The sequence below is a fragment of the Delphinapterus leucas genome, chromosome 3 (assembly GCF_059928025.1).
Source record: "Delphinapterus leucas isolate spDelLeu-1000000601 "Yukka" chromosome 3, BTC_Dleu_Yukka2, whole genome shotgun sequence".
In the NCBI taxonomy this organism is placed as follows: Eukaryota; Metazoa; Chordata; class Mammalia; order Artiodactyla; family Monodontidae; genus Delphinapterus; species Delphinapterus leucas.
Window position 1 is genome coordinate 59,287,875 of NC_143131.1, and position 22,418 is coordinate 59,310,292.

Consider the following 22,418-nt stretch of genomic DNA (forward strand, 5'->3'; position numbering starts at 1 on the left):
AAGGCTTCTCAGTCTTAAAACAATTACTCGTTTTGTCTCAATACAGTAAAGAAATGGTTGGGCCAGTCGCTGTCGAATCATGGGTCACAATTGGTGGCTTCCCTTTGTGGCATCTCTACAGATCTTGGATCAACTCCTTAGCTTTGCAAGTCTGAAAATTCGATTTTTCTTTCAAGTCAGATGTGATATATAAATTTATTACTAAAAACTTTAAACGGTTTTGAATTATGAAATATTGGAAAAAGTACAGTGCACAATGTACTACAAAGCCTTCTTTGTACTTATCATGTAGAGTTAAGATGAGTGGAAAGGTTAATATTTCCCCCTCTTGTTCAGAATGCTAAGGAATATTCTTAGCCACAGAGACTAGTGCCCACCTTACGCTGAACACAGGGTCCTGAGACCAGCCAAGGGGAGGGTTCCCACTGGGAAGTCCTGATGAGACCAGGCAGGGAGTGAGCTGCCAAGCAACTCTGGCAAGTGTGTTCTGCAAGTCTTGTTTTCTATGGCTGTTCTTTCCACCATTTTTCTTGTGTTTTAAAGGAGCAGTTTATTTTTTGTTTTCTTTGAATAACTTTATTTGTTTGTTTTTATTTTTGGCTGCATTGGGTCATCTTTGCTGTGCGTGGGCTTTCTCTAGTTGTGGCGAGCGGCGTCTACTCTTCGTTGTGGTGCGTGGGCTTCTCATTGCAGTGGCTTCTCTTGTTGCGGAGCATGGTCTCTAGGCGCATGGGCTTCAGTAGTTGTGGCACGTGGGCTCAGTAGTTGTGGCACGTGGGCTCAGTAGTTGTGGCACATGGGCTTAGTTGCTCTGCGGCATGTGGGATCTTCCCAGACCAGGGCTCAAACCCGTGTCCCCTGCATTGGCAGGTGGATTCTTAACCACTGCGCCACCAGGGAAGCCCCTAAAGGAGCAGTTTTGATGCAGTATGGTTGACCAAAGGTGTGTGACCTTGCCCCCAGAAACAAAAGAAGAGTATGGTGCTTGGTGTTAAAATGTGAATTTTACAGCAGTTCAAGGTGCAGTCAAAGAACTGGAGAAGAAAGATAAGCAGAAAATTAGGAAATGGCAGAAAGCCCTGGACATTATATAGGGCTTCATAAATATTGCCACAACCTGGTGAGATTGACCCACAATTATGTGCAGCTAGAGGCATGTCTTGGCCTCAGGGGAGGAGCATGTAGGGATTGCCAGTGGGCCGAACGGCATCTGTTTGAGGATTTAGCTATTAAGAGACTGCCTGGGGCTTCCCTGGTGGCGCAGTGGTTGAGAGTCCACCTGCCGTTGCAGGGGACACAGGTTCGTGCCCCGGCCCGGGAAGATCCCACATGCCGTGGAGCGGCTGGGCCCGTGAGCCATGGCCGCTGAGCCTGCGCGTCCAGAGCCTGTGCTCCGCAACGGGAGAGGCCACAGCAGTGAGAGGCCCGTGTACCGCAAAAAAAAAAAAAAAAAAAAAAGAGACTGCCTGGCTCAGCCTCCTCATAGGCTGTGTGACCCCGAGTAAGTTATCTAAACACTCCTGCCTCATTCTCCTCATTTGTCAAATGGGGATTATACTAGAACACCTACCTTGAAGGCTCCTTGTGGAATCACATGAGTTAATGTGTTGAAAGCAGTTAGAACCGGGCTTGGCAGATCAGTGGAGGGATGGTGATACGTGATGCTCTAATAATGAGGGTGACCATGCACAGTGCTGGTTGTATTTTCAAGAATATATCCCCTGGGGTAAAGGAGGACTGTCTGCAGATTCTGCTTCAGGGAGCTGCAGTATTCACTCTAGGTATCTACTGTCAAACCGATCGAAATATTCAGATTGGTTGGCTGGGTCTTCTTGTCTGTAGGACAACAGTCTGAATAACTGTTGGAAATTTTTCACTCTCCAGGTTTTCTGTTTCTAAAAGCCATTTAGATCATCATCCTTTAATTTGTATTCTTCATTATAGCCTCACCCTTTATTTCAGTACATGGTCAGAATGTGTTCAGTTTCTCGTTTGCTTAGTCACTGATCACATGTTAGGCGAGCCGCTGCTTTCTGTTATCATGGAGGCAGATACTCTCCTTTCTTCAGTAAGGTGAGCACATTACAGTAAACAGCTAGTTTCACCCAAATTGTGTGGGCTGATATTTTGAGTTTCAGAGAGGAACTTCAGGAGTTAGGGGCTTGTCTTTCTTTGGGCACGTAAATACCTACAAACCAGTTATGCAATAATAATTGTTTTGATCTTGAAATAGTAGCAAGCAGTAGATAGACCTGAATCCAAATCCCAGCCGTGACCTTCTAACTCGTACTGAGTCTCACTTCCTTCATTTATAAAATAGGAATTACAAAACCTATCTTGCAATGTTATTGTAAGGATTAAATGTATTTCCTAACAGTGGTGTACAGTGTACATCTTGCTCACCTTGCTGATTCCAGTGTTACTTGGCATCAGTAGGTACCTTTTAGGCAAAATAAAGGAAACGAAAGTATTTTTTTCAGAAAACACATTCCAGTGGACTGCTGACTTTATAATGGACGTAACCTACTATCAGTATGAGTTAAAAGTATCTGCTATGAAGAGGAATTTCTTTAAAGATTGATGTTTTCAGTGGTTTAAAACTTTAGGCTTGAAAAAGAGAAATCAATTCTTGAGGTTACCCCAAAAATTAAGCACCAGTTTAGAATCTTTTGATCTTTTAGTCCGTGTTGAGTCTTTTGTCAAACAGTTAAAGACCAGCATCTTGGATGTCTTTGGAACAGTTCGTATGATTGAACTGGATTGTTTTTGTTGTAGTAATCCGTTGAAATTCTTTAATTTTTTCCCCTTCCTTGCCTTGAAGCTTTAAAACAAAATACTGCAAATCTCTCATCCAGAACTGTAGAAAACTCTTGATGTTCTCTATGACAAGAATAGTCCATTTTTAGCAACTGTGTGCTCCGTATGCTCAAAATTTAGCAAATTGGGTTTCAGTGGGAATGCTTTAATTTCTGTGATTATTGGGAACATGTTTACACTGACTTAGGGAGAGTTACATGTGCTTTCCTTATATGGTCAAAAGGTTTTGAAGGTGTGTAATTTGGAAGGAGGGTATAACCAGTTAAAAAGCAGAGTCTGTCCATGAGTATAGAGAACACACTAGGGGTTACCAGTGTGTGTGGGGAGGGGCATTGGAGGGGTAGGGGATTAAGAGGTACAAACTTTAAAAAAAAAACACCCAAACACAGTCTGTCTATCCTGTTAGGAATGAGATAACTTCAGGGCTTACTCTCAGTTAAGGGTTTCTTCAGTTAGCCAGATGTCTTTAAAAACACAAATCATCATAAGTCTTGGGGGCATGCTTTTGCTTGGCTATTAAAGAATTTTTCAGAGAAAGGATCTTTTGGAAGGTTGAGTGTTCATTTGGGTTTGAGGAAGCACTGAGGACACTGGCACAGTCAGCAGAGTAGCTGGCAGGTTTCTGTGTTGTCATGTACTTCAGGGGAGCCCCCAGTTACCACGTGGCTAGCGAACTCCTCTTTGAACTGTTTTGTGGTTTTTTTTTTTGCGGTACGAGGGCCTCTCACTCTTGTGGCCTCTCCCGTTGCTGAGTACAGGCTCCGGATGCGCAGGCTCAGCGGCCATGGCTCACGGGCCCAGCCGCTCCGCGGCACGTGGGATCTTCCCGGACCGGGGCACGAACCCGTGTCCCCTGCATCGGCAGGCGGACTCTCAACCACTGCGCCACCAGGGAAGCCCTGAACTGTTGTTTTTAAAGGATAGAGTAGTCCTGGAATGAGAATTAATGCTGTGCCTCTCTGACAGGTAAATTATAAAGTCGTGTACCTCTGGAAAACTTTTAGCATCCATTAGTTGTGCGTGCTGTACTTTCGGGGTAATACCTAAGTGGCATGATTTAATGTTCGGTGTCAGAAATCTCCTTTATCATTTGGAACAACGTTTAAAGTAATGCAGTTTTCCTTTGTTATGTAAGCAATTCTTTATTGATGAAGCTGTTCTCTCCCAGCTCCTTTTTTTTCCCTGAATTAAGGGGCACTTGCAGAAGTATAACTTTTGGCACTATGTTTGGGGTAAAATTGTTGAGGGAGAGAGCATGTGTGTGTGTGTGTGTGTGTGTGTGAGAGAGAGAGAGAGAGACAGACAGAGAGAGACAGAGACAAAGACACACAGACAGGGGCAGGCAGAATGTGCTTTTGAAAATAGCCATGTGGGGGACTTCCCTGGTGGTCCAGTGGGTAAGAATCCACACTCCCAATGCAGGGGGCCCGGGTTCGATCCCTGGTCGGAGAACTAGATCCCACACGCATGCCGCAACTACGAGTTTGCATGCCGCAACTAAGAGTCTGCATGCCACAGCTAAGATCCCGCATGCCGCAACTAGGAGCCTGTGTGCCGCAACTAAGACCAGGTGCAGCCTAAATAAATAAATAAATAAATATTAAAAAGAAAAGAAAATAGCCATGTGAGTATGATGGCACTGCTTAGCCATCATTTACTTTCAACACAATCCCCATCTCTTGCCTCTCTTAGATTTTTTTTTTTTTTGAAGTGTGGTATTATTCAATTTTCATTAAACTGAACTTGGGACTTAGTGACACTGTTAGCTCTTAGATGTTCTCTAGGAATCACTCATTGTGCCAGAGCCTGTGGCAGAGATTAAGCCAATAACCAAACCTTCTCTTGGACACACAGCTATACAGTATTTCCCAGTTACTTTCGGTAGCTGAGGCCTTACCAATGGAATGGGACAGGAGATGGGAGCCAGGCTCAAGCCTGGACAGCTGTGGTGGTCCATATTCTTTTCTCCTTCAGGCTGGAATAGAGCAGGGTCACTTGCAGCCAAGTGTTGCCGGGGGCAGAGCCACAAGGTGGCAGGAACCTGGGTCCCTGGAAAGCTACTTGGAGGAGAGTCACCCAAGCAGCAGTATCTGCATGGGGCTGTTATGTGAGCAAGAAATGAACTTTTATTGTGTTACACCAACAAGCTTCCAGGGTGTCTCTGTTAACAGTGGCCAGATTTACTTTCCTACTTACCTGTTACCCAGTGTAAGGTGCTGGAGCAGCTCCCCATCACTTCAGACCTGTGTTTGGGCCTAGGGACAAAGCCTTCATTGATTGTTTCCAACAGATTGGCTTTCTTCACTGACCTATCCTTCTTTGCTTCCTTCCCTTTCACTCCATTCTTATTCCTTTCTCTTCTTGCAAATCTTGCAATTCAAATCTCAGCTTCCATGCCCTGCCTCTCAAAGGTCTCCTTGACTGCCCAGTCTAAAATAACTCCCTAGGCACTTGGCATCATTCAGCGTTATCTGATATTTTCTCCATGCAATCAGGGGTTTGCTCAGTTCACTCATGCTTCTGTTGCTCCTAGAACAGTGTGTGGAATGTATTCTAATAAGGGCTTAATACTTGATGAATGGAGTATGAAACTATCTTACTTTGGATTAAGAAAAAAGTGGTATATGAAAGATCACAGTAGAATCAACAAACAGCATGAAATGATTCTTTTGCTTTACAGAGGTGGACTTTCTTTTAATTTAACCTTTTGAGTCCTGTCTGTGTGTTAGATACTGCCTAGACCTAGACAAAAAAGGATAGGTCAGTGGCAAAGGCAAATCTAGGTCCCGTGAGACCCAGAGTTTGCCAGATACTTGGTTGAGATCCTCGAAAATGAGTGCTCTGTTTGTTGACCTGTAAACAGACAGTAGTAGCGCCCAGGTCCAGAAGAATGAATAGCTGATATTACTTTGCCAAACCGTTAGAGTGAATTATCTTTAGGACAAAAATGCCTTTAGTTTTTTTTTTTTTTTTTTCTTCCTTGCAGTTTAGAGGGAAGACTGTTTTGAAGTAGAGAGAGTTTTCATTGATAAAATGTGAAATCTTTTTAATGGATGTATAGAGCTTATTTTACCTTTCTACATTTATTTGGATCCTGTTGCCGCCTCTAAGAGGAATTGGAGAGGGTCACAGTAGGTTTGGTGAAATAATTTAGCCTTTTGGGTACACCATCCGCATCTGCAAAGTGAGGACACTGTACCTCCAAATGGAGGAAAGTGTTCCGCACACATTAGGTATTCAACAGATGTTTCTTCAGTGAACTAAGAATGCTAACTAATAATGGTTTTAGTACTATCATATTAACAGCTAGTTAATTTATTTATGAAGCACTTAAGTGTTAGGTGCTGGGCAAGTATCAATACACTTGACTTCATTTAGTCCTACCTATCCCATAAGATGGGTTGGTTCTGTATTTATCCCCATTTCACAGTTTAGGTAGCTGAGGCAGCTGAGATTGAAACCCAGGTCTGCCTTAACCCTCACAATTAACCTTTGCCTTCCTCGCTCTAAAGCAGTACCAGACCAGCGTCTCTTGTCTACCTGGTCAGTCGTGTTGACCCAAACCCATGTTCTTCTACCTTCTAGGGTTGTCTTAAGTACCCTTTAGAAATTATGGAGCCATAGGGTACTGTGAAAGAGACTGTACTCCAAGAAAGGCCAGCCTCCACAGGGTCCTTTCTGGTGTGACCACCTCTGTCCCCTAGATCAAATGCAGATCTGATGTGTCCCTCCCCTGCTCAGAATCCCTCCGGTGAATCCCTGTCCCCCAAGCCCTCTGTGAGCTGGCCTCTGCCTTCATGTCCAGCTTCCCCTCTGGCCCTGCTCTCCACCTCCGGCCGCAGTAAACTCCAAGGAACTGTTCTATACCCAGTCTTTACTTGGAATTCCCTTCCATTGACAAAGTCCCTTTCATCCTCTGGGAAGACTTTCCCAGTGTTGCAAGGCGGACTTGGTTACTCCTGTACCCATCTCTGCAGGGACCCCTGGTCCTAACTTGGGTGTTTAAGCTTTTCTCTGCCTGCCAGACCACGAGCTCTGTGAAGGTAAGGGTCAGGTCTTGTCTTCTTCCTACCATCTGTGCTTGGCACACATCAGGTATTTGTTGTATGAAGGGAGAAAGGAGAATAAAATAATTCAGAAGTGGTCACAATATTCATGTTCCTTGAACACGAGGCTTTTCTTCTGAGTGCTCAAAGTACATTCATATGTAGCTTGTTAAGACCCCATTGAGTTATGTCTGCGGTGACTGCAGTGCTGAGCATAGTGGCAGGATGTGCCAGGAGTTAGGTGGGGAGCGGAGCCTACCTAGCAGAGGCGGGCTTGAACCTCCAGATCCTGCACCTGAATCTGCTCCAGATCACTGTGGTCAGAGTACTTTACCTCTGAAAGCCTCGGTTGCCTCATCTGTGAAATGGGGGTGATGGTTTCTACCTCAGAGGGTGGTTGTAAGGATTTCATGAGATAATTCACTTAGCATGGTGCCTGGTACATTCAAATGCCCGATACTATAAATTAAAACACAAAGGGATCCTGTGATGGCCATTTTTATCCTTATGGGTTCCTAAGCAACCTCAGTGAATAAATCGGTAAATACTACTGTTTTCACATTGAATTTCCATGTGCAGGAGTGAGAAATTTCATGCTCACTGTGAGTTAAAACAAAGTCTGACTCTTTTTCCTGAGATGACTTCAATAAAATCTTTATGGTGGGGGCTTGAACGATGGTGGAGTATCTGCAACTAGGCTTCTGTCACAGTAAGGTTTGTAAAGCATATTAGGTTATATTTGTCCATCGAATGTTTATAGTTGGCCCTATGAAAAACCAGAAGTTTATATACCACAGAAGTTTGGGTTAGAGTTAGCGAATGATCAAAGCTGTTTCATGATCAGATTGAAAAGCCATTTGACCGTAAGCACTATTTGGTCATCTGAATTTTTGCTGATTGATAAATGCCAGCAGAGGGGTCAATGGGAGTTCCTTCTCCCCTCCTCCCGTCCGTCCATCATCTATCTGTAAGAAATGGAAGGAAGGACTGGGGTTTCAGGCCAGCACTTTCACAAGGGCCCTGGAATAACTGCCTACTTTCACACAATGGAAAGTGTCCATTTCTGCCCTGTGGCCCCATCTTCTCAGTGGCACAGGGCTTTTGGGGCTGCTGCAGTCAGTGGTAAGCAGAGCTGAATAAGGGTGTTGTCTCCTGGGAAACGGGCGCATTTTCCTGCTCTTGGAAGAACCTCCACGAGAGGGCAGAAAATGTCAGTCGTTTCTTGCCCGTGTTCCTGCAGTGGGCCTCTCTGGTTTCAGCCCCCCTTGTCCCATCATGGTCTATTCCCAACAAAGCAGCCAGAGCGATCCTTTTAAAATGAAGTTCCGAGCTTGTCACCTTTCTACCCCGAACTGTGCAACAGCTTCCCACTGCAGAGTTAACACCCAGGTCCTTACAGTGGCCTTTCCTTACCCCTGACCTTGCCTCCCCTTTCCCTCCTCTTCTGCTTCAACCAGCAGGTTTCCTTGGTGTTTTCCAAACACTCCAGGCACATGTCCCTTCAGGGCCTTTGCCCCTGCTGGTCCCTCAACCTGAAATGCTCTTTCACATCTGCAAGGCTCACTCTCTTACTCTGTTCAGGTCTCTGTTAGAATATCCTCCTACTGTCCTATGTAAAACATCTCTCTCTTTACCCCGCCTTATTTTTATTGGGTCTTCCTAATCGCTCACACATCAGGGGCTTAATTATTTGTTCATTGTGTCTGTCTCCCCACTAGAATGATAGGGTAGGTCAGCGATCCCCAACCCTTTTGGCACCAGGGACTCATCTCATGGAAGACAGTTTTTCCACGGACAGGGGTGAGGGGATGGTTTTGGGATGATTCAAGCGCATTGCATTTATTGTGCATTTTATTTCTATTATTATTACATTGTAATATATAATGAAATAATTATACAACTCACCATAATGCAGAATCAGTGTGAGCCCTGAGCTTGTTTTCACTTGCCACTCACTGATGGGGTTTTGATATGAGTCTGCAAGCAATTGATTTATTATGGTCTCTGTGCAGTCAGACCTCTCTGCTAATGATAATCTGTATTTGCAGCCGCTTCCCTGTGCCAGCATCACTGCCTCAGCTCCCCCTCAGATCATCAGGCATTAGATTCTCATAAGGAGCGCGCAGCCTAGATCCCTCGCGTGTGCAGTTCACGGTAGGGTTTGCTATCCTAGGAGAATCTAAGGCCACCACTGATCTGACAGGAGGCGGAGCTCAGGCCGTAATGCGAGCGATGGGGAGCGGCTGTAAATACAGAAGAAGCTTTGCTCGGTCGCCTGCCACTCACCTCCTGCTGTGCGGCCCAGTTCAGGGGGGTTGGGGACCCCTGGGGTAGGTGATTTGTTTTAGCCACAGCACCTAGTCGACACTCAGTACATATCTGGAATGAAGGCCTGAATGTATGGGGAGACCAGGGGCTGGTTCTGGCTACCTGGTGGGCCACGGGCCAGTCTCTCATCTGTCTGTGTCTCTGCGGGTTGTGAGGTTCAAGTCGGGTAGCATGCACAAACGCCTTGTGAACAGGGAAGCACTAGGGAAATGGAAGGTATTATTCTGAACAAGATTAATTGCATGCTCAGCCTTTTCGGATTGGTTCTCTGTGTGTGTTGCTCCAAATGCTGTGCTGGCCCTGCTGCACTCGGTGCCAAGTAAGGAAGAGGGAGGAGACTCCAATAGACTTTTGGCTGAATGGTACCTCTGATGAAGCCAACATGGCAGTTCTGGATGTAGGTACTGTTTTTCACTGGCTGAGAACCCTGAACAGTTGACCTGAAGATTCAGAGAGAATCCTAAGTAAGGGGCAAAAAAGGACAAGGCCAGAAAAAGGGGCTCTTGCATTCTAAAGCCACTGTTGATTCTAAGGGAGAATGGGAAAGCAATCTCTGTGTCCTCCCTTCTCCCTTCATTGTTGTACATGACATAGGAAAGGTGGAATTACTAGAGTGGGGGTGTGGCAAGTAGTTGGATGTGAGTAGTTTGAAAACACACCCTCCCCCTTTTATGATGTGTCACAAAAATACACATTCTGGAGTGTTTCTTTTGCCCTTAGTTCTTGATTTTGATCAGATGAAATGTTCTTTGCGGGCACCAAAATTTAGGTCTTTCCCTCCACCTCCCTTCTTTTTACAAAGGTGTTTCCAGATTGTAGTTCCTGGTAGGGTGGGTATTTGTCTGTATTCTGCTCGTTTTCATTTATCTATTTTCTATCTTTCTTGCCCTTTTCAATTAAATTCCACGTTGCTTTGTTTTTCTAGCCATTTGTCCTCTTCCGCTGTCACCCCTCCTCAGCCTGCCGCTGTTTCTTCCTTTCCCTCCCCACTGAGCCCTCATCTTTTGAGTCTGTTTCTTTCCTCGCTTCCCATCCAGTCTGTGGGAGCTGAGGCTGATCTCGGTCTCTGGATGCTCTTTCTTCATTGTCCTGCTTCTCCGGTTTCTGTGGCTTCATGCTTTCCATTCTGTGACTGAGCTGGCTTTTACCTGCATTTGTTCCGATTTGAGAAGAAAAAGAGTCAGGAGAAGAGCAGCAGGCCCTGAGAGCGCTCTTTGGTTGAACAAAGATGATGGGGGTCTAGGAAGAGAAGAGACAGGAGGATGGAGGGATATGGATGTAGTGGGGGTAGGGGACGTCGGGAGAGTTTGCTTCTGATCCTAACTTGTTTCCATAAAGATTCTTCCCAGTCCTTCGGGGAGGAGTAGGATTCAGTTGGGGGTCAGAGGTTGTAGCTTGGAGCAGTGGGAAGAGGATTGGATGGAGGGTGAAGACATAGGCTCTGGCCTGAGGTCTGCTGTGTGATGGGACCCAGAACAGGTCACCTGTTGTTGTGGGCCTTCAGTTTCCTCACTGGTGAAGTCAGGGTTTTGATCCAGATGAGTTTCTTTCAGCTGTATATTTTATAAATTTCTGAACCTGTGCTGCTTTTAGTGAGGGTTCTCTGATTCTTTTATCTTGCATGGGTCATTACTCTGCAGAATCTTCCGTGCTCTTATTTAAGAATGGCCTGTGTGTGTGTCTCTCTCTGCGTGTGTGCGTGAGTGTGTGCCTGTGTGCATTAGGGATAGAGGTTAGAAGGGGTGTTCTGGCACAGCTGGCCAGATGAGAGGGGCAAAGGGCTCCTTTCCTTTGTGCCCTCGTGAGAGGGTTTTCCTGTGGAATGCAGGAGCTCTGTGGTCTACCCTGAAATAAGAATACAGGTGGCAGGTCACAGTTCTTTGTTTAGGAGAGGTCAATTTATGGCGACTTAAGGTTCCTTGTATTCCTGGTAGTCTTGGTTTTGGTATGGTGTGTTCAGTCCTGTCAGCTGACCTACACTGACCTTCAGACACCATTTGGTTTGACATAAATCTGTAGACTTCAAATGTTAGAAATAACCATGTGAGACTACTGTCTGCGTGGGTTCAACCTGAATATGAAATTGGGGAAACGTAGTGTTTACCGTGTTGTGAATGTAAAGCTTGAGCTATGAAATATAAAATGAGCTAATAGGACTTTATTTTCCAATATAGACTATATAGCAGAGGGTGTCCTAGAGTCAGAGGGGCCTTAGAGACCCTAAATAGAGGTGCTGAAACTTTATTTTTTGAAGGAGAAATCTTTTTTTTCCCCCCACACAAAGTATTATGGAGAATGATGTGTAAACTTGATACAAACTTCATCATAGCTATATTTTTCAAATTTATTACATTTATTAATTCAATGAGAGCAGTGACTTAACCTAGCAGTTCAAGTCTTCTCCAGTGTATTAAATTTTAGTAGATAATACATTTAAGTGAATGCAATCTTTTTAGATGTAAATATAATTGAAACCATATTTTCCAAAATGAAATTTAAAAGGAAAGTTTGTAAAGTCCCAACATTCCTCCATTAGAACCTTTGGTTCCCCTGATTTCAGTTTGGAGACCACCAACGCAGGGAGTGAAAATAAACTAATCACCTATCCAAGGAGCTAGGAAATAAACCAAAGCAGAAAAATAAGGGAGAAATTAAACAGGTCCCAAACACCACTTATCTAGACCTCCCATTTTTTTTATATTGAAGCTGTTAATGTAGAATTATATACATGGCGTGACAAATTCTAGACTTTCAAGTCTAGATAGTTAGCCCCATTCTCTTCGAACAAACAAAAAAGCAAAACAAAAACAAAAATCAAAGCCACCATCTCCTGGTAGTGCTTACTCCTCCTAAGCTGAAGTAATCCAAGTCACCTTTGGACATCTCTGATCCTTAGAAGGCTCTCACTGTGGAACTGAACTCTGTGTTGTGCCCTGTCCTTCCCTCCATTGTTTTATGCGTTCCCCTGGGGGCCTGCAGAACATGTGTAATCCCTTGTCTGCATGGCAGACCCTCAGATATTTGTGACAGTGACCGTTTAATCATGAGTCTTTTCTCCTTTGGGAAAACAGTCCCAGTTCCTTCAATTGTTCCTCATATGACAGCATGGTTTCTGTGTCCCTGCAGCATCCTTGTCACTTTCCTCTGAACATGTTGTCAGTTTTGTCTATATTTCTAATGAAGTATTCCATGGCCCAGGTATGTCTGAGAGGTATAGAGAAGAGCTGGACCGTAACCATTCTTAATGAACTTACTAGATTTTCTTCAGTGTAGGGTTGAGCAGAATTAGCATTTTTGGGTGGCTGTCTCAGCGATAACTCACACTCGGTTGATTATTGACTAAAATCCCCACTGATATCCAACTATTAAATGGCGTTTTGCTTCATTCTTAATTTTTTCAGTTGATTGTTTTGGAACCAAGTGCAAGACATTTATCCCTCAAGAAATATTGGGATAATGGAAGGGTAGAGATTATAGTTTAAGTATTCTTATATCCAACTCAGTATATTTCCTACTATGATGTACTTGAAGTATCAGTTTTTGTTTTCAGTTTCTAGGAGTTCTATGTTTTTATGGAATCTGTGAGTAAGTTAGTGATTTTAAAAGGAAGTAAGCTAAGCAACTTTTTAAAGCCTGCTTCTGGTCTTGTGAGGAATCTAGAGTCATTTACTGACCTTCGTCATGAATTGTTTTTCACTCAGTTTAGCTGTGTTACAGAAACAAAGGCTATTTCAATTCTATAGTGGTGAATCATTTCACCAAATGTGAAAGTCGTCAAGAATTTTTTATGCTTGTGTCTGTGTTTAACTGAGTTTAAGGCAGAGGTTTGGATAACGGATGGCTTTTTAATAAATATTACTGTATACATCTAATTTATGGTAATTACTCCTTTTGATTAGTAATCTTGGTAATTGTGTAATTCAGATGTTTTATATCCTTGTCAATTTTGTCTGCTTGTTCTATCAGCTATTGAGAGAGCCATGTTAAAGTTTCCCACTGTGATTGTGGATTTTCTTTTATATATTTTGAAGCTATGTCTGTATTAGGTGCATACAGATTTAATACTGTATCATCTTGTTTAACTTACACTGTATGATGAAAAGTTCCTCTTTCTCTAGTAATATGTCTTGGTTTAAAAACTACTTTGATATTGTTTTGGCTCTACTAGCTTTCTTTTGGTTAGTGTTGCATAGTGTATCTTTTTACTTAAACTTTCTGTGTTATTTTTAGCGTGTCTCTTGTAAGCAACATATAGGTATTGTAACTGTTATTGAATTAAAAATCCATACCTAACTGTCTCAGTATTGTATTTGGGTCAGTCTGTTTATATTTAATATAATTGCTGATATAGTTGGATTAATATCTATCATATAACTCTCTATTTGACACATGTTTTATGTTCTTAATTTCTCCTATCTTATGTTTTTGAGTATTTATTTTCTATTTCATTTTTTACTCTATGACTTGTTAGCTATACATTCTTTTACTATTCTGTTAGTGGTTACTCTCAACATACATGTAGATTTGACATATTATAAATATAGTAAGTTATTACTTTTAAGATTTTTCCAGGACTGTTAGATACTCTAATTCCACTTCCCTTTTATGTTACTGTAGTCAGACATTGTAGTTGTACAAATACTTTACACTCCATGACATTTTAATTATTATTTTGTACATTAGGTATTAATTATATTTACTCACTTCATTGTGCCTCACTGCCTCTTTTTTTTTAAGTTTATAGTTCATAGTGTTTTTATTTATTTAATTTTATTTTTTTTTAATTTTATTTATTTTTGGCTGCATTGGGTTTTCGTTGCTGCGCGCAGGCCTTCTCTAGTTGTGGCAAGCGGGGGCTACTCTTCGCTGCAGTGCATGGGCTTCTCACTGCAGTGGCTTCTCTTGTTGTGGAGCACAGGCTCTAGGTGTGTGGGCTTCAGTAGTTGTGGCACACGGGCTCAGTAGTTGTGGCTCACGGGCTCTCGAGCGCAGGCTCAGTAGTTGTGGCCCATGGGCTTAGTTGCTCTGCAGCATGTGGAATCTTCCTAGACCAGGGCTCGAACCTGTGTCCCTTGCATTGGCAGGCAGATTTTTAACCACTGCGCCATCAGGGAAGTCCCCTCACTGCCTCTTGTATTTTCATGTTTCTGTTTGAGATCGTTTTCCTTTTGCTTGAATAAGTTCTTTTAGTAATTATTTTAGTGCTGACCTGCCGGCAGTGAGTTCCCTCAGTATGTGTCTTAAACACTTAATTTCAACTTCATTTTTAAGAATATTTTTGTTAGGTGGGGAATTTTAGGTCATCACTTACTTTCTTTCATTGTTTTAAAAATACCATTCCATTGTCTTCTAGCTTCTGTAACCTCTCAGAGTGGTTCTGCCCTTTCCAGAGTTTTTATTATATTTTATTCTCAATTCCATAGTTTTCTGATGCTTTTAAGAATATTACTTTTAATTTTTCAGTCTTTATTTTCTTGTTATCAGCAGGAATGTTGGCCTGTTCTGTTCTATTTCATCCTGTCTGGGAAAAAAAGCCATTCCTACCCCAAAGGCTATTTCTGAAGAAACATATAAGTCTTTTAGCTCGTTTTGGTTTACCTTCCTTAAAAAAAATGACATTGTGATATTTTCCCCTGGATCTAACCAATTTATATTCAACTGAATTTTGTTGACTTAGATTTGGTTTGGATAGTAAATTTTAATGACCTTTATATTTTACACTGTACAAAAGATGCTTTAAATCAGCGGCTCTTAACCTTTTTGAATCATATGCTCCTTGTACCCTCCTAGGAATCTCTGGTTAAAAGACAGACACTCTCCCCAGATGAACGCTTAAAACTGTGCGTATATCTTCATGGGGATTAAGCAACATTTCTCCTACCTCCCATTCCCTCTCAACCCCACATCTACCCATGGGTTTCAGGGTGAGAATCCTTGTATTCAGTACATAAAATAAATGTTGAGTTAAGTGTAAAGATGTAGATAAATCAATTAATACCTGAGCACTTGCTGTTTGTACCATGACATGTTGGGGAGAAAAGTGTGCTGGGCCTGAAACAGGAAGATCTAGATTTATTTGTGGCTTTACCACACACTGGACCTGAGAGTAGTATCAGTGTTCTCATTTATAAAATAAAAATCATCATAATACTTCCCAGACATTATTGTGGGAATAAGATGAGAAAATACATGAGAAATCACTTTATATACCGTTCGTATAAAATAATATATGTATGTCTACAGATATGCATTTATATCTAATATGTGCACACAACATATAGGAAATAATTTTTGCATTTTCAAACTTTGTTTTAAAGAAATACTTGAGTTGAATACAGTAACTAGAAATAAAAAATTTTGTGCCCACAGCCCTTTCTTTGGAATTTTGCTTGAGGAATGTAAAGATAGTATAACTTAGAGGGTGGGGCAGAAAGCAAGAAGCCCAATACTGTTCATCTGGCTCTGGGATCCTGTTAGTGCTGGTACTAACTGGTACCTGTACTTTTATTCACTTACCTATGACATGGGACAGTGCATCTTTTTAAAATGTATTTGTTAAGGATCTTACAACATTCAACACACTGTACTCTGCAGAGGAGTCTCTAGGTAGAATTACTAACTTTCTTTTTTTTTTTTGGTTACTATAAAGAGGTCAAGATTCCAATACTAAAAACAAAAAATCAAATTTGATAGTTCACTTAGAGTGCTATATTTATATTATGATAATGGTCTTAATGGCATGTATTAGGAAACATTTATTGTAATATTTAATGTCAGTTAGCATTTACCTTCATTGTACTTCTGTCAAAAAATCATCCCATATAAAGGCTGTGTAGAGTACTAGAATACCTTAGAAAACAGAACAGTCTTACTGTCATATGAAAAGGTGACAATTATCAATAAAAAGCATTTATTAAATTCCCATTTTTGTTTGTTACCACGAAAACTGTGGTTCATAACATTTTTTGAATCTTTGGATGCCTTTGAGAATGTGATAAAAATCATAAACCTTTCCTTAGAAAACTGGACACACATGCACATAAACAGTTTTGCCCATAATTTTTAGAGGCTCGCAGACCAACTGAGACCCATATGGACTCTTTCTGTGGCCACAGATGAAGAAACCTCACTATAAAAGGATGCACACTTTGTTCTCATTGTCATCATTTGAAACTATAGTATTTGTTTACTGCCTGTCATGCCAGGTATTTTAGAAACTACATAGTTAAGGTTGTTGTCCAGCAAATGACGCTGTTATTAACAAAGTAAACACAGATACATTGTCTATAGAGGGCGAGAGAGAAGAAAGGGAGAGAAGGAAGGAGAACATTAGTACAAGAATACTCAGTGATCAAGATAATACAGCCACCAAGTTATTCAGGGTATTAGAGAACTTGAATTAGAGACCATTGTAGATAAATGAAAAAATATTTAGAATATGCACACCAAGGTCACTGCCCATTTCCATTTTAAATGCCATTGGAAGAGGAGCTGGGAGAGTTGGATGAAATAGTTTATGGTGGCAAATACCTTTAATACCTCTTTGGTTTCTTTGGTGAAATCCATACATGATAACAGCATTTCAGCAGAAGGTTTGATCTTTGAGAATTATTGATGCGTTTTACAAGTAGAATTTCTCTAGGGGGATACTTGATTGTAAAAAATGTTGGTTTAATTTGCCTAATTTTTTTGTGTTTGTGCTTATATTGAGAGATATTTAGTGTGATTATACTTAGTTAAGTTTTCTACCTTAGTTATTCCTGTTTTCCGTGTTACCTGACCTTTAGTGGTTTTACAGGAGTGTTTGGGTGCTTTTGATTTGGGCACAAGAAAGTAATAGGGGAAAGGGGATGATTTTGATGTTGTTCTCAATGGGTTCATTTGGGAAAGTGAAAATTTTGACCTGCCTATGGCAAAGGTGAACTTAGATGTAAATAGAAGAGGGAAGACTAGAATTCTTTAAAGCAAAATTTAATCAGGCCACTAACATTGCTGGTACCATTTAGTAATAGGCTTTGATAAAAATGGGCAATAAATTTCAGTGTCAGTGGAAAAACTATGAATTAAATCAATGAGGAACTGTTTATTATCTGTCAACTTAGGAAATAATAAAAAAGAAAGTTTTGGCAAAGTTGGGATGAAAATGATACTCTTGACCAGCACAGGTGGTAATGAAAGTCGATACATTTTTGGAAAGCAGTGGTGACAATTGTGCCCATTCTTGGCCTCATTTCTGGAATTCTACTCTAAAAAAGTAATTTAAAGCATAAAAACAATACACATGAAAGTATTTATTGTAGTATTTTTTTATAATATTAGCAAGCTACAAATACCCTTAATGTAGAAAAGTAATGATTAAGTAAATTATGGAACATCAGACACTTGATGGAATGCTATTAAAATGGTGCCAAAAATTGTAACAACATGGAAAAATGCTTTTGATAGGTGAAAAGTACAACCATATGTGTATTTATGCCATGAGTATAACTATGTAATAATTAGCTGTGCATTGAACAAAGACTGGAAGGAAATAGGAAAAATAAAAAAAGGTTGATAAACTAGGGTGGTGTCAGTATAGATGAAATTTAGATATCTTTAATTGCTATCATTTTGTTCAAAAATGAAAAATTTAAGACAGTTTTCTAATTTTATGCACTTATGGATTAAGTTCAATATTGAATTAATTGGGAATTTAAGTATTTGGTGTGAAGAATGTTTTTGCTCCTGATGGATAGCTACTGTTCCAGAATGATTTATTGAGTAGTTCATTCTTTCCCCACTGATTGGAAATGCCACCTTTATTATTACATAATTTCCAAGGCAGGAAATTCTGCCATGGAATTCTGATGGTCTGATCCCTCCCCCCACAGCTCAAACATTATTCTCTCTCTCAAAACTTTTGTTTCTAGTCTTGTGTATTTATTCTTCCAGATGAACTTTACAGTAAGCTTGTTGAGTTTCATTTGACAAATTTAATTTCAGTTTTAATTAGAGTATATTAAATCTACAGATTAATTTGGGAAGATCATTTTGCCTATAAGCCTCTTATTGTTTCCAGGAGTTTCAGTGAAGTAGCTGAGTGTTTTGTTTTTTTTTTTTAATTTGGAATATAGTGAATTGACAGAAAGGTTATAACACATCTCTATTTTTTCTGCATAGAAGCAGAATGATTCTGATATTGATGCCAACATTCATTTACAAAAATTTATAGTTTTCAATTGCCTAAAACAAAGTATGCAATTAAATCCAGATGGGGAAATGATGGCGACACACTGGAAATCTGTACATTGGGATTTATCTTTGCCATTAATAAAATTAGTGGCCTTTTGAGAAAAGTAGATTTTGAATGGCCACAGTGATTAGAAAGTCCTCAATCTTAGTCAGAAATTGTCACCTGTGCCTTATCATTTATGCTGTGCTTGTTCCTCAGCACATGATGAGAAGCTCATTCCTTCTGCTGGTCTTCTTGGTAGCTTTATCTAAATCTCCTTTGAGCTTTGTCTAGCTTTTTTGAATGAAAACGTTCTTGTTCATATTCATATTTCCTTTCCCTGTCTTCCTCTCCTGCCACTCCACCCCCCATCCCTTTCTATCTCATTGGGCCTCTTTGTTCGTTTCTGTATCATCCCCTCCCTCCTCCTCCCATAATATTCTTCACCATATCTTTCTGATCTCTTTGTGATTAGCAAATGAGAGACCCTTTTTATTGCTGAATATTATTCTTAGTGCTAAGACTTCTGAGCATCTCTCTTTAATGGCCATGTCTTATTTCTGACCTGACTGTTATTTATCTTCTTTGACCAATATAAAGCCTGGTATGGTCTTGAAAGGGAGGCATGGTTGAATTATAAAACTCTCCTGTTTGGAGTTGTATTGCATTGAAAAGGGTTGCAAACACTTTCATAAGTTGTGGTCCTGGTTCACCTAACCAAATCAAGTAGTAATATGATCGTTGTTTTGAATAGATACAGATTAGATATCCTTGTAATCTGTGGAAAACTTTGATCTGTTTATACAATTTATTTTCTAGCATTACAAAAATGTATCACCAACAGGTCGGTTCAGATTTTGTCCGTGGATAATTAACAGTCTCTTTTGAAACCGGGAACATGACTAAAGCAAGCTGTTCTTCTGTTTTTAGGAAATGGAATCTCATCTAAGTTTCCTCTGTCTGTCATGTCAGACGTTTGTTATTGTTTTTTGCTTTTCAGATCCTCTTCCTGAACTTCTTTTTTTTTTTTGGAAGCTATTGTATGGTAGATTTTCCTTGGCATGTTACTTTCTATTGATTATGTGTTTGTGTGTGTGCACGCACACACACACACACACAGAAAGGACAATTCAAAGTTGTGAACTGGTTTTTTTTTTTCAGAACTCCACAACGTGTATTTATTCCTATTAAGGATTCAAGATGATGTTTTATGTGTGTGATGGATTGCAAACCACTAGGGAAACATAGCCTGTTTATTTTTAAAATTTTAGCTAGAACAACCATGTAGTTACTGGAAAGAGGAGGTCCACGCTGATTTTGTTTTTGGTCCTTGATTGACCTACCTCTTGATATCCTAAGGAATACCATTCTAATTATCATCAAAGGCAAACAGATGTTAAGGAGACTGTGGAGGCTTTTCTGTGTTCGCTTTTCTGTCCTGTCACGGGCTGAGGAACTCTCGAAGAGTGGGTTTGTTTTTGTTGGGCAAGCACACAAAAGCCCAGATGCTTCTCCACACTGGGCTGAGCTCTGGAGGCCCTCCAAAGTGGGTGACCCTTTCCACCTCCTGGTTTCCATTTTCCTGCCACTCCCACAAGCTGGGTGGTATGTACCTGCTCCCTGGAGGCCCCCTTTGTATTGCCTTTTTGTGGTTGAGGGGAGGGAGCATCCCGAACCCTTGACGCCTTCCAGGCCCCAGACAATCTGGCAGGCTCATCCATCACTGCTGCCTTGGTTGTAGCACTTATTGAACGGCCCGACACCGCCTCTGGATTATGATATACTGGGGAGCATTAGCCTGCTGCCCATTCATTCTTTCCTTCCTTCCTTCCTCGGAGTGTGCCTCAGTGACCCAGGCTGGCAGCTCCTCTCCTTGGGACCAGGATATTTAGCAGGGCTTTGTGCCAACCAGAAGCTTTCAAGAGAAAGTGTGAGGCCAGGCTAGATAAGAAAGAAGACAGAGAAATCCCTCAGAGAAGACAAACCAGTGGGAAAGGGCACAGCAAGTGTTGGATCACATAGTGCTGTTTATTTGGCAATGTTTGTGAATATTTAATTAAGGTTCTTACAAGCCACTGTGGTCCAGTACAGTGTAAGGACATGGCTAAGAATAGTTATTTTGAAGCTTTATACTATGGTGGTATCTCAGGTACAGGAAAAAATTAATACAAGCAATGATGTTCATCAGGTAGTAGGAATTCAAAGGAAGTAAAATACAACCAAGTATCATAATTGCACATCTAGTAAATAAAGAAATTCTTTTGTATGCTCTAACTTCTTCAGTTTTGAAAACGGAACAAACCAGCTCTGACACGCATACTTAAATAGATCAGGAAACATCGCCCTGTCGTCCAAAACATTGTTGTTAGGAAGAAGGATTCATGATATTTGGGCTCGCCCACATCAAATGAACATTACAAAGGACCCTGTTTTGTATCGGGGCCCCTTTTTTTTTTTTTTTGCGGTACGCGGGCCTCTCACCGCTGTGGCCTCTCCTGTTGCGGAGCACAGGCTCCGGACGCGCAGGCTCAGAGGCCATGGCTTACAGGCCCAGCCGCTCCGCGGCACGAACCCGCGTCCCCTGCATCGGCAGGCGGACCCTCAACCACTGCGCCACCAGGAAGCCCTCGGGGCCCTTTTTATTGTGGCTTCTTAGAGCCAGGACGAGGAAGTGTGATGATACCTTGACTTGTTCATTTTTCAGGGGCAGATGACGGTCTGTGCGAAGTTTGGCAAAAATGTTTATCTTCCTAAAGATGCCGAGTTTTACTTCATTTATAACGGATCTCATCAGAGACACATCGTGATTGCAGAGCGCACGGAGGATAACGTTCTCCAATCCAGCGTTCCAGGTGAGGTGTCCTTTTTATTGTGCAATTGAAAAACCTGTCTGTGAGCACCTTCATGGTGCTCCAAGGTGGGATGTGTATGAGTGAGAGCGTATGTGTGTGCGAGAATGTGTTTGTGTTTGTGCGTTTGTGTGTGTGTGAGTGTGTGTGTATGTGTATGTAAGGAAGAACATTTACACTGGGTTATCTCACGCCTGAGCCGCTTCCAGCTGTGTCTGCAGCTCCCTGAGCAGCCCAACTTAGACTTACCCTCCAGGTTGGGGGTGCCCTGGATGCAATCCCGTGGAGGAGACGCTCTGTCTTCGTATTGCTACCTGCAGTCCCGGGGCCATGGCCAAGGACAGCTCAGGCAGATCTGAGATACTTGACAGTGGTCTTCATTCTCTCTTCTTCATTCTCCTATGGTCAGTCCAGCAGCTGCTCCCTGCTTTGCTCCTTTGGGTGGCAGGGGTTCCTTCCTTAGCAGCATGTCCATCCAGACACTTCCCTGCTGGATCTCAGCTTCCAGAACTGTCTCTTCCCACCCCCAAAATGTTCACATTCTGAAACCTGTAATTCTCCCAGCTGTCTTCAAGTACCACGGTGACAGATGACAAATTAATGTATCGTGTTAATGTGTTATCATGAAGTAACAGCCCCTCATCAGGTACAGTTGTTTTGTATTTTCATTGACATGTGGGTTGTACATCTGAGACATCAAGCTGTAGACTAAAGGTGCAATTAAGATGCCATTACCTGCAGGAAAGGAGGGTTTGTGGTGTTTTTCTTGTTTGTTGATTGGTTGGTTTTAACTGTGGGTCTCTTAGGCCTTCTTAAATTGTATCATAGAGGGAACCTTCAATTTTTTAATAGGTAAGACTGGCCTCATTTTTAAAAGAAAAATGTTTCTAAGTGCTTCTGTAGTATATCTGTTGCATGTGGGAAGAAGGAAGACAGGAAACATGCAAACACAGACATAGAGAATTGTAGTGATGTACAAAGACCTTTAAGACCTACCTGGGTTTGGTCACTGAATCAATCTATTGTGCAATTTCTGGGGCTTTGGGCAATCTTTTTTTTTTTTTTTTTTTTTTTTTTTTTGCGGTACGCGGGCCTCTCACTGTTGTATCTCTCCCGTTGCGGAGCACAGGCTCCGGACGTGCAGGCTCAGCGGCCATGGCTCACGGG

The 22,418-nt window shown here is 41.6% G+C and overlaps 1 protein-coding gene across 8 annotated transcripts in view; it reads left to right on the forward strand.

Moving 5' to 3' along the window:
• Positions 1-22,418, forward strand: part of ARHGEF28 (Rho guanine nucleotide exchange factor 28) — a 309,928-nt gene that overhangs the window by 101,035 nt on the left and 186,475 nt on the right. For 7 of the 8 annotated variants that reach the window (XM_022595023.2, XM_089908998.1, XM_089908999.1 and 4 more), the window contains one exon: positions 21,107-21,254. In XM_022595023.2, coding sequence (XP_022450731.2) covers positions 21,107-21,254 — 148 coding nt within the window. Of the gene's footprint in view, positions 1-9,766; positions 15,032-21,106; positions 21,255-22,418 lie in introns of those variants that run through there. The other variant, XM_089909001.1, reaches the window with a different exon arrangement.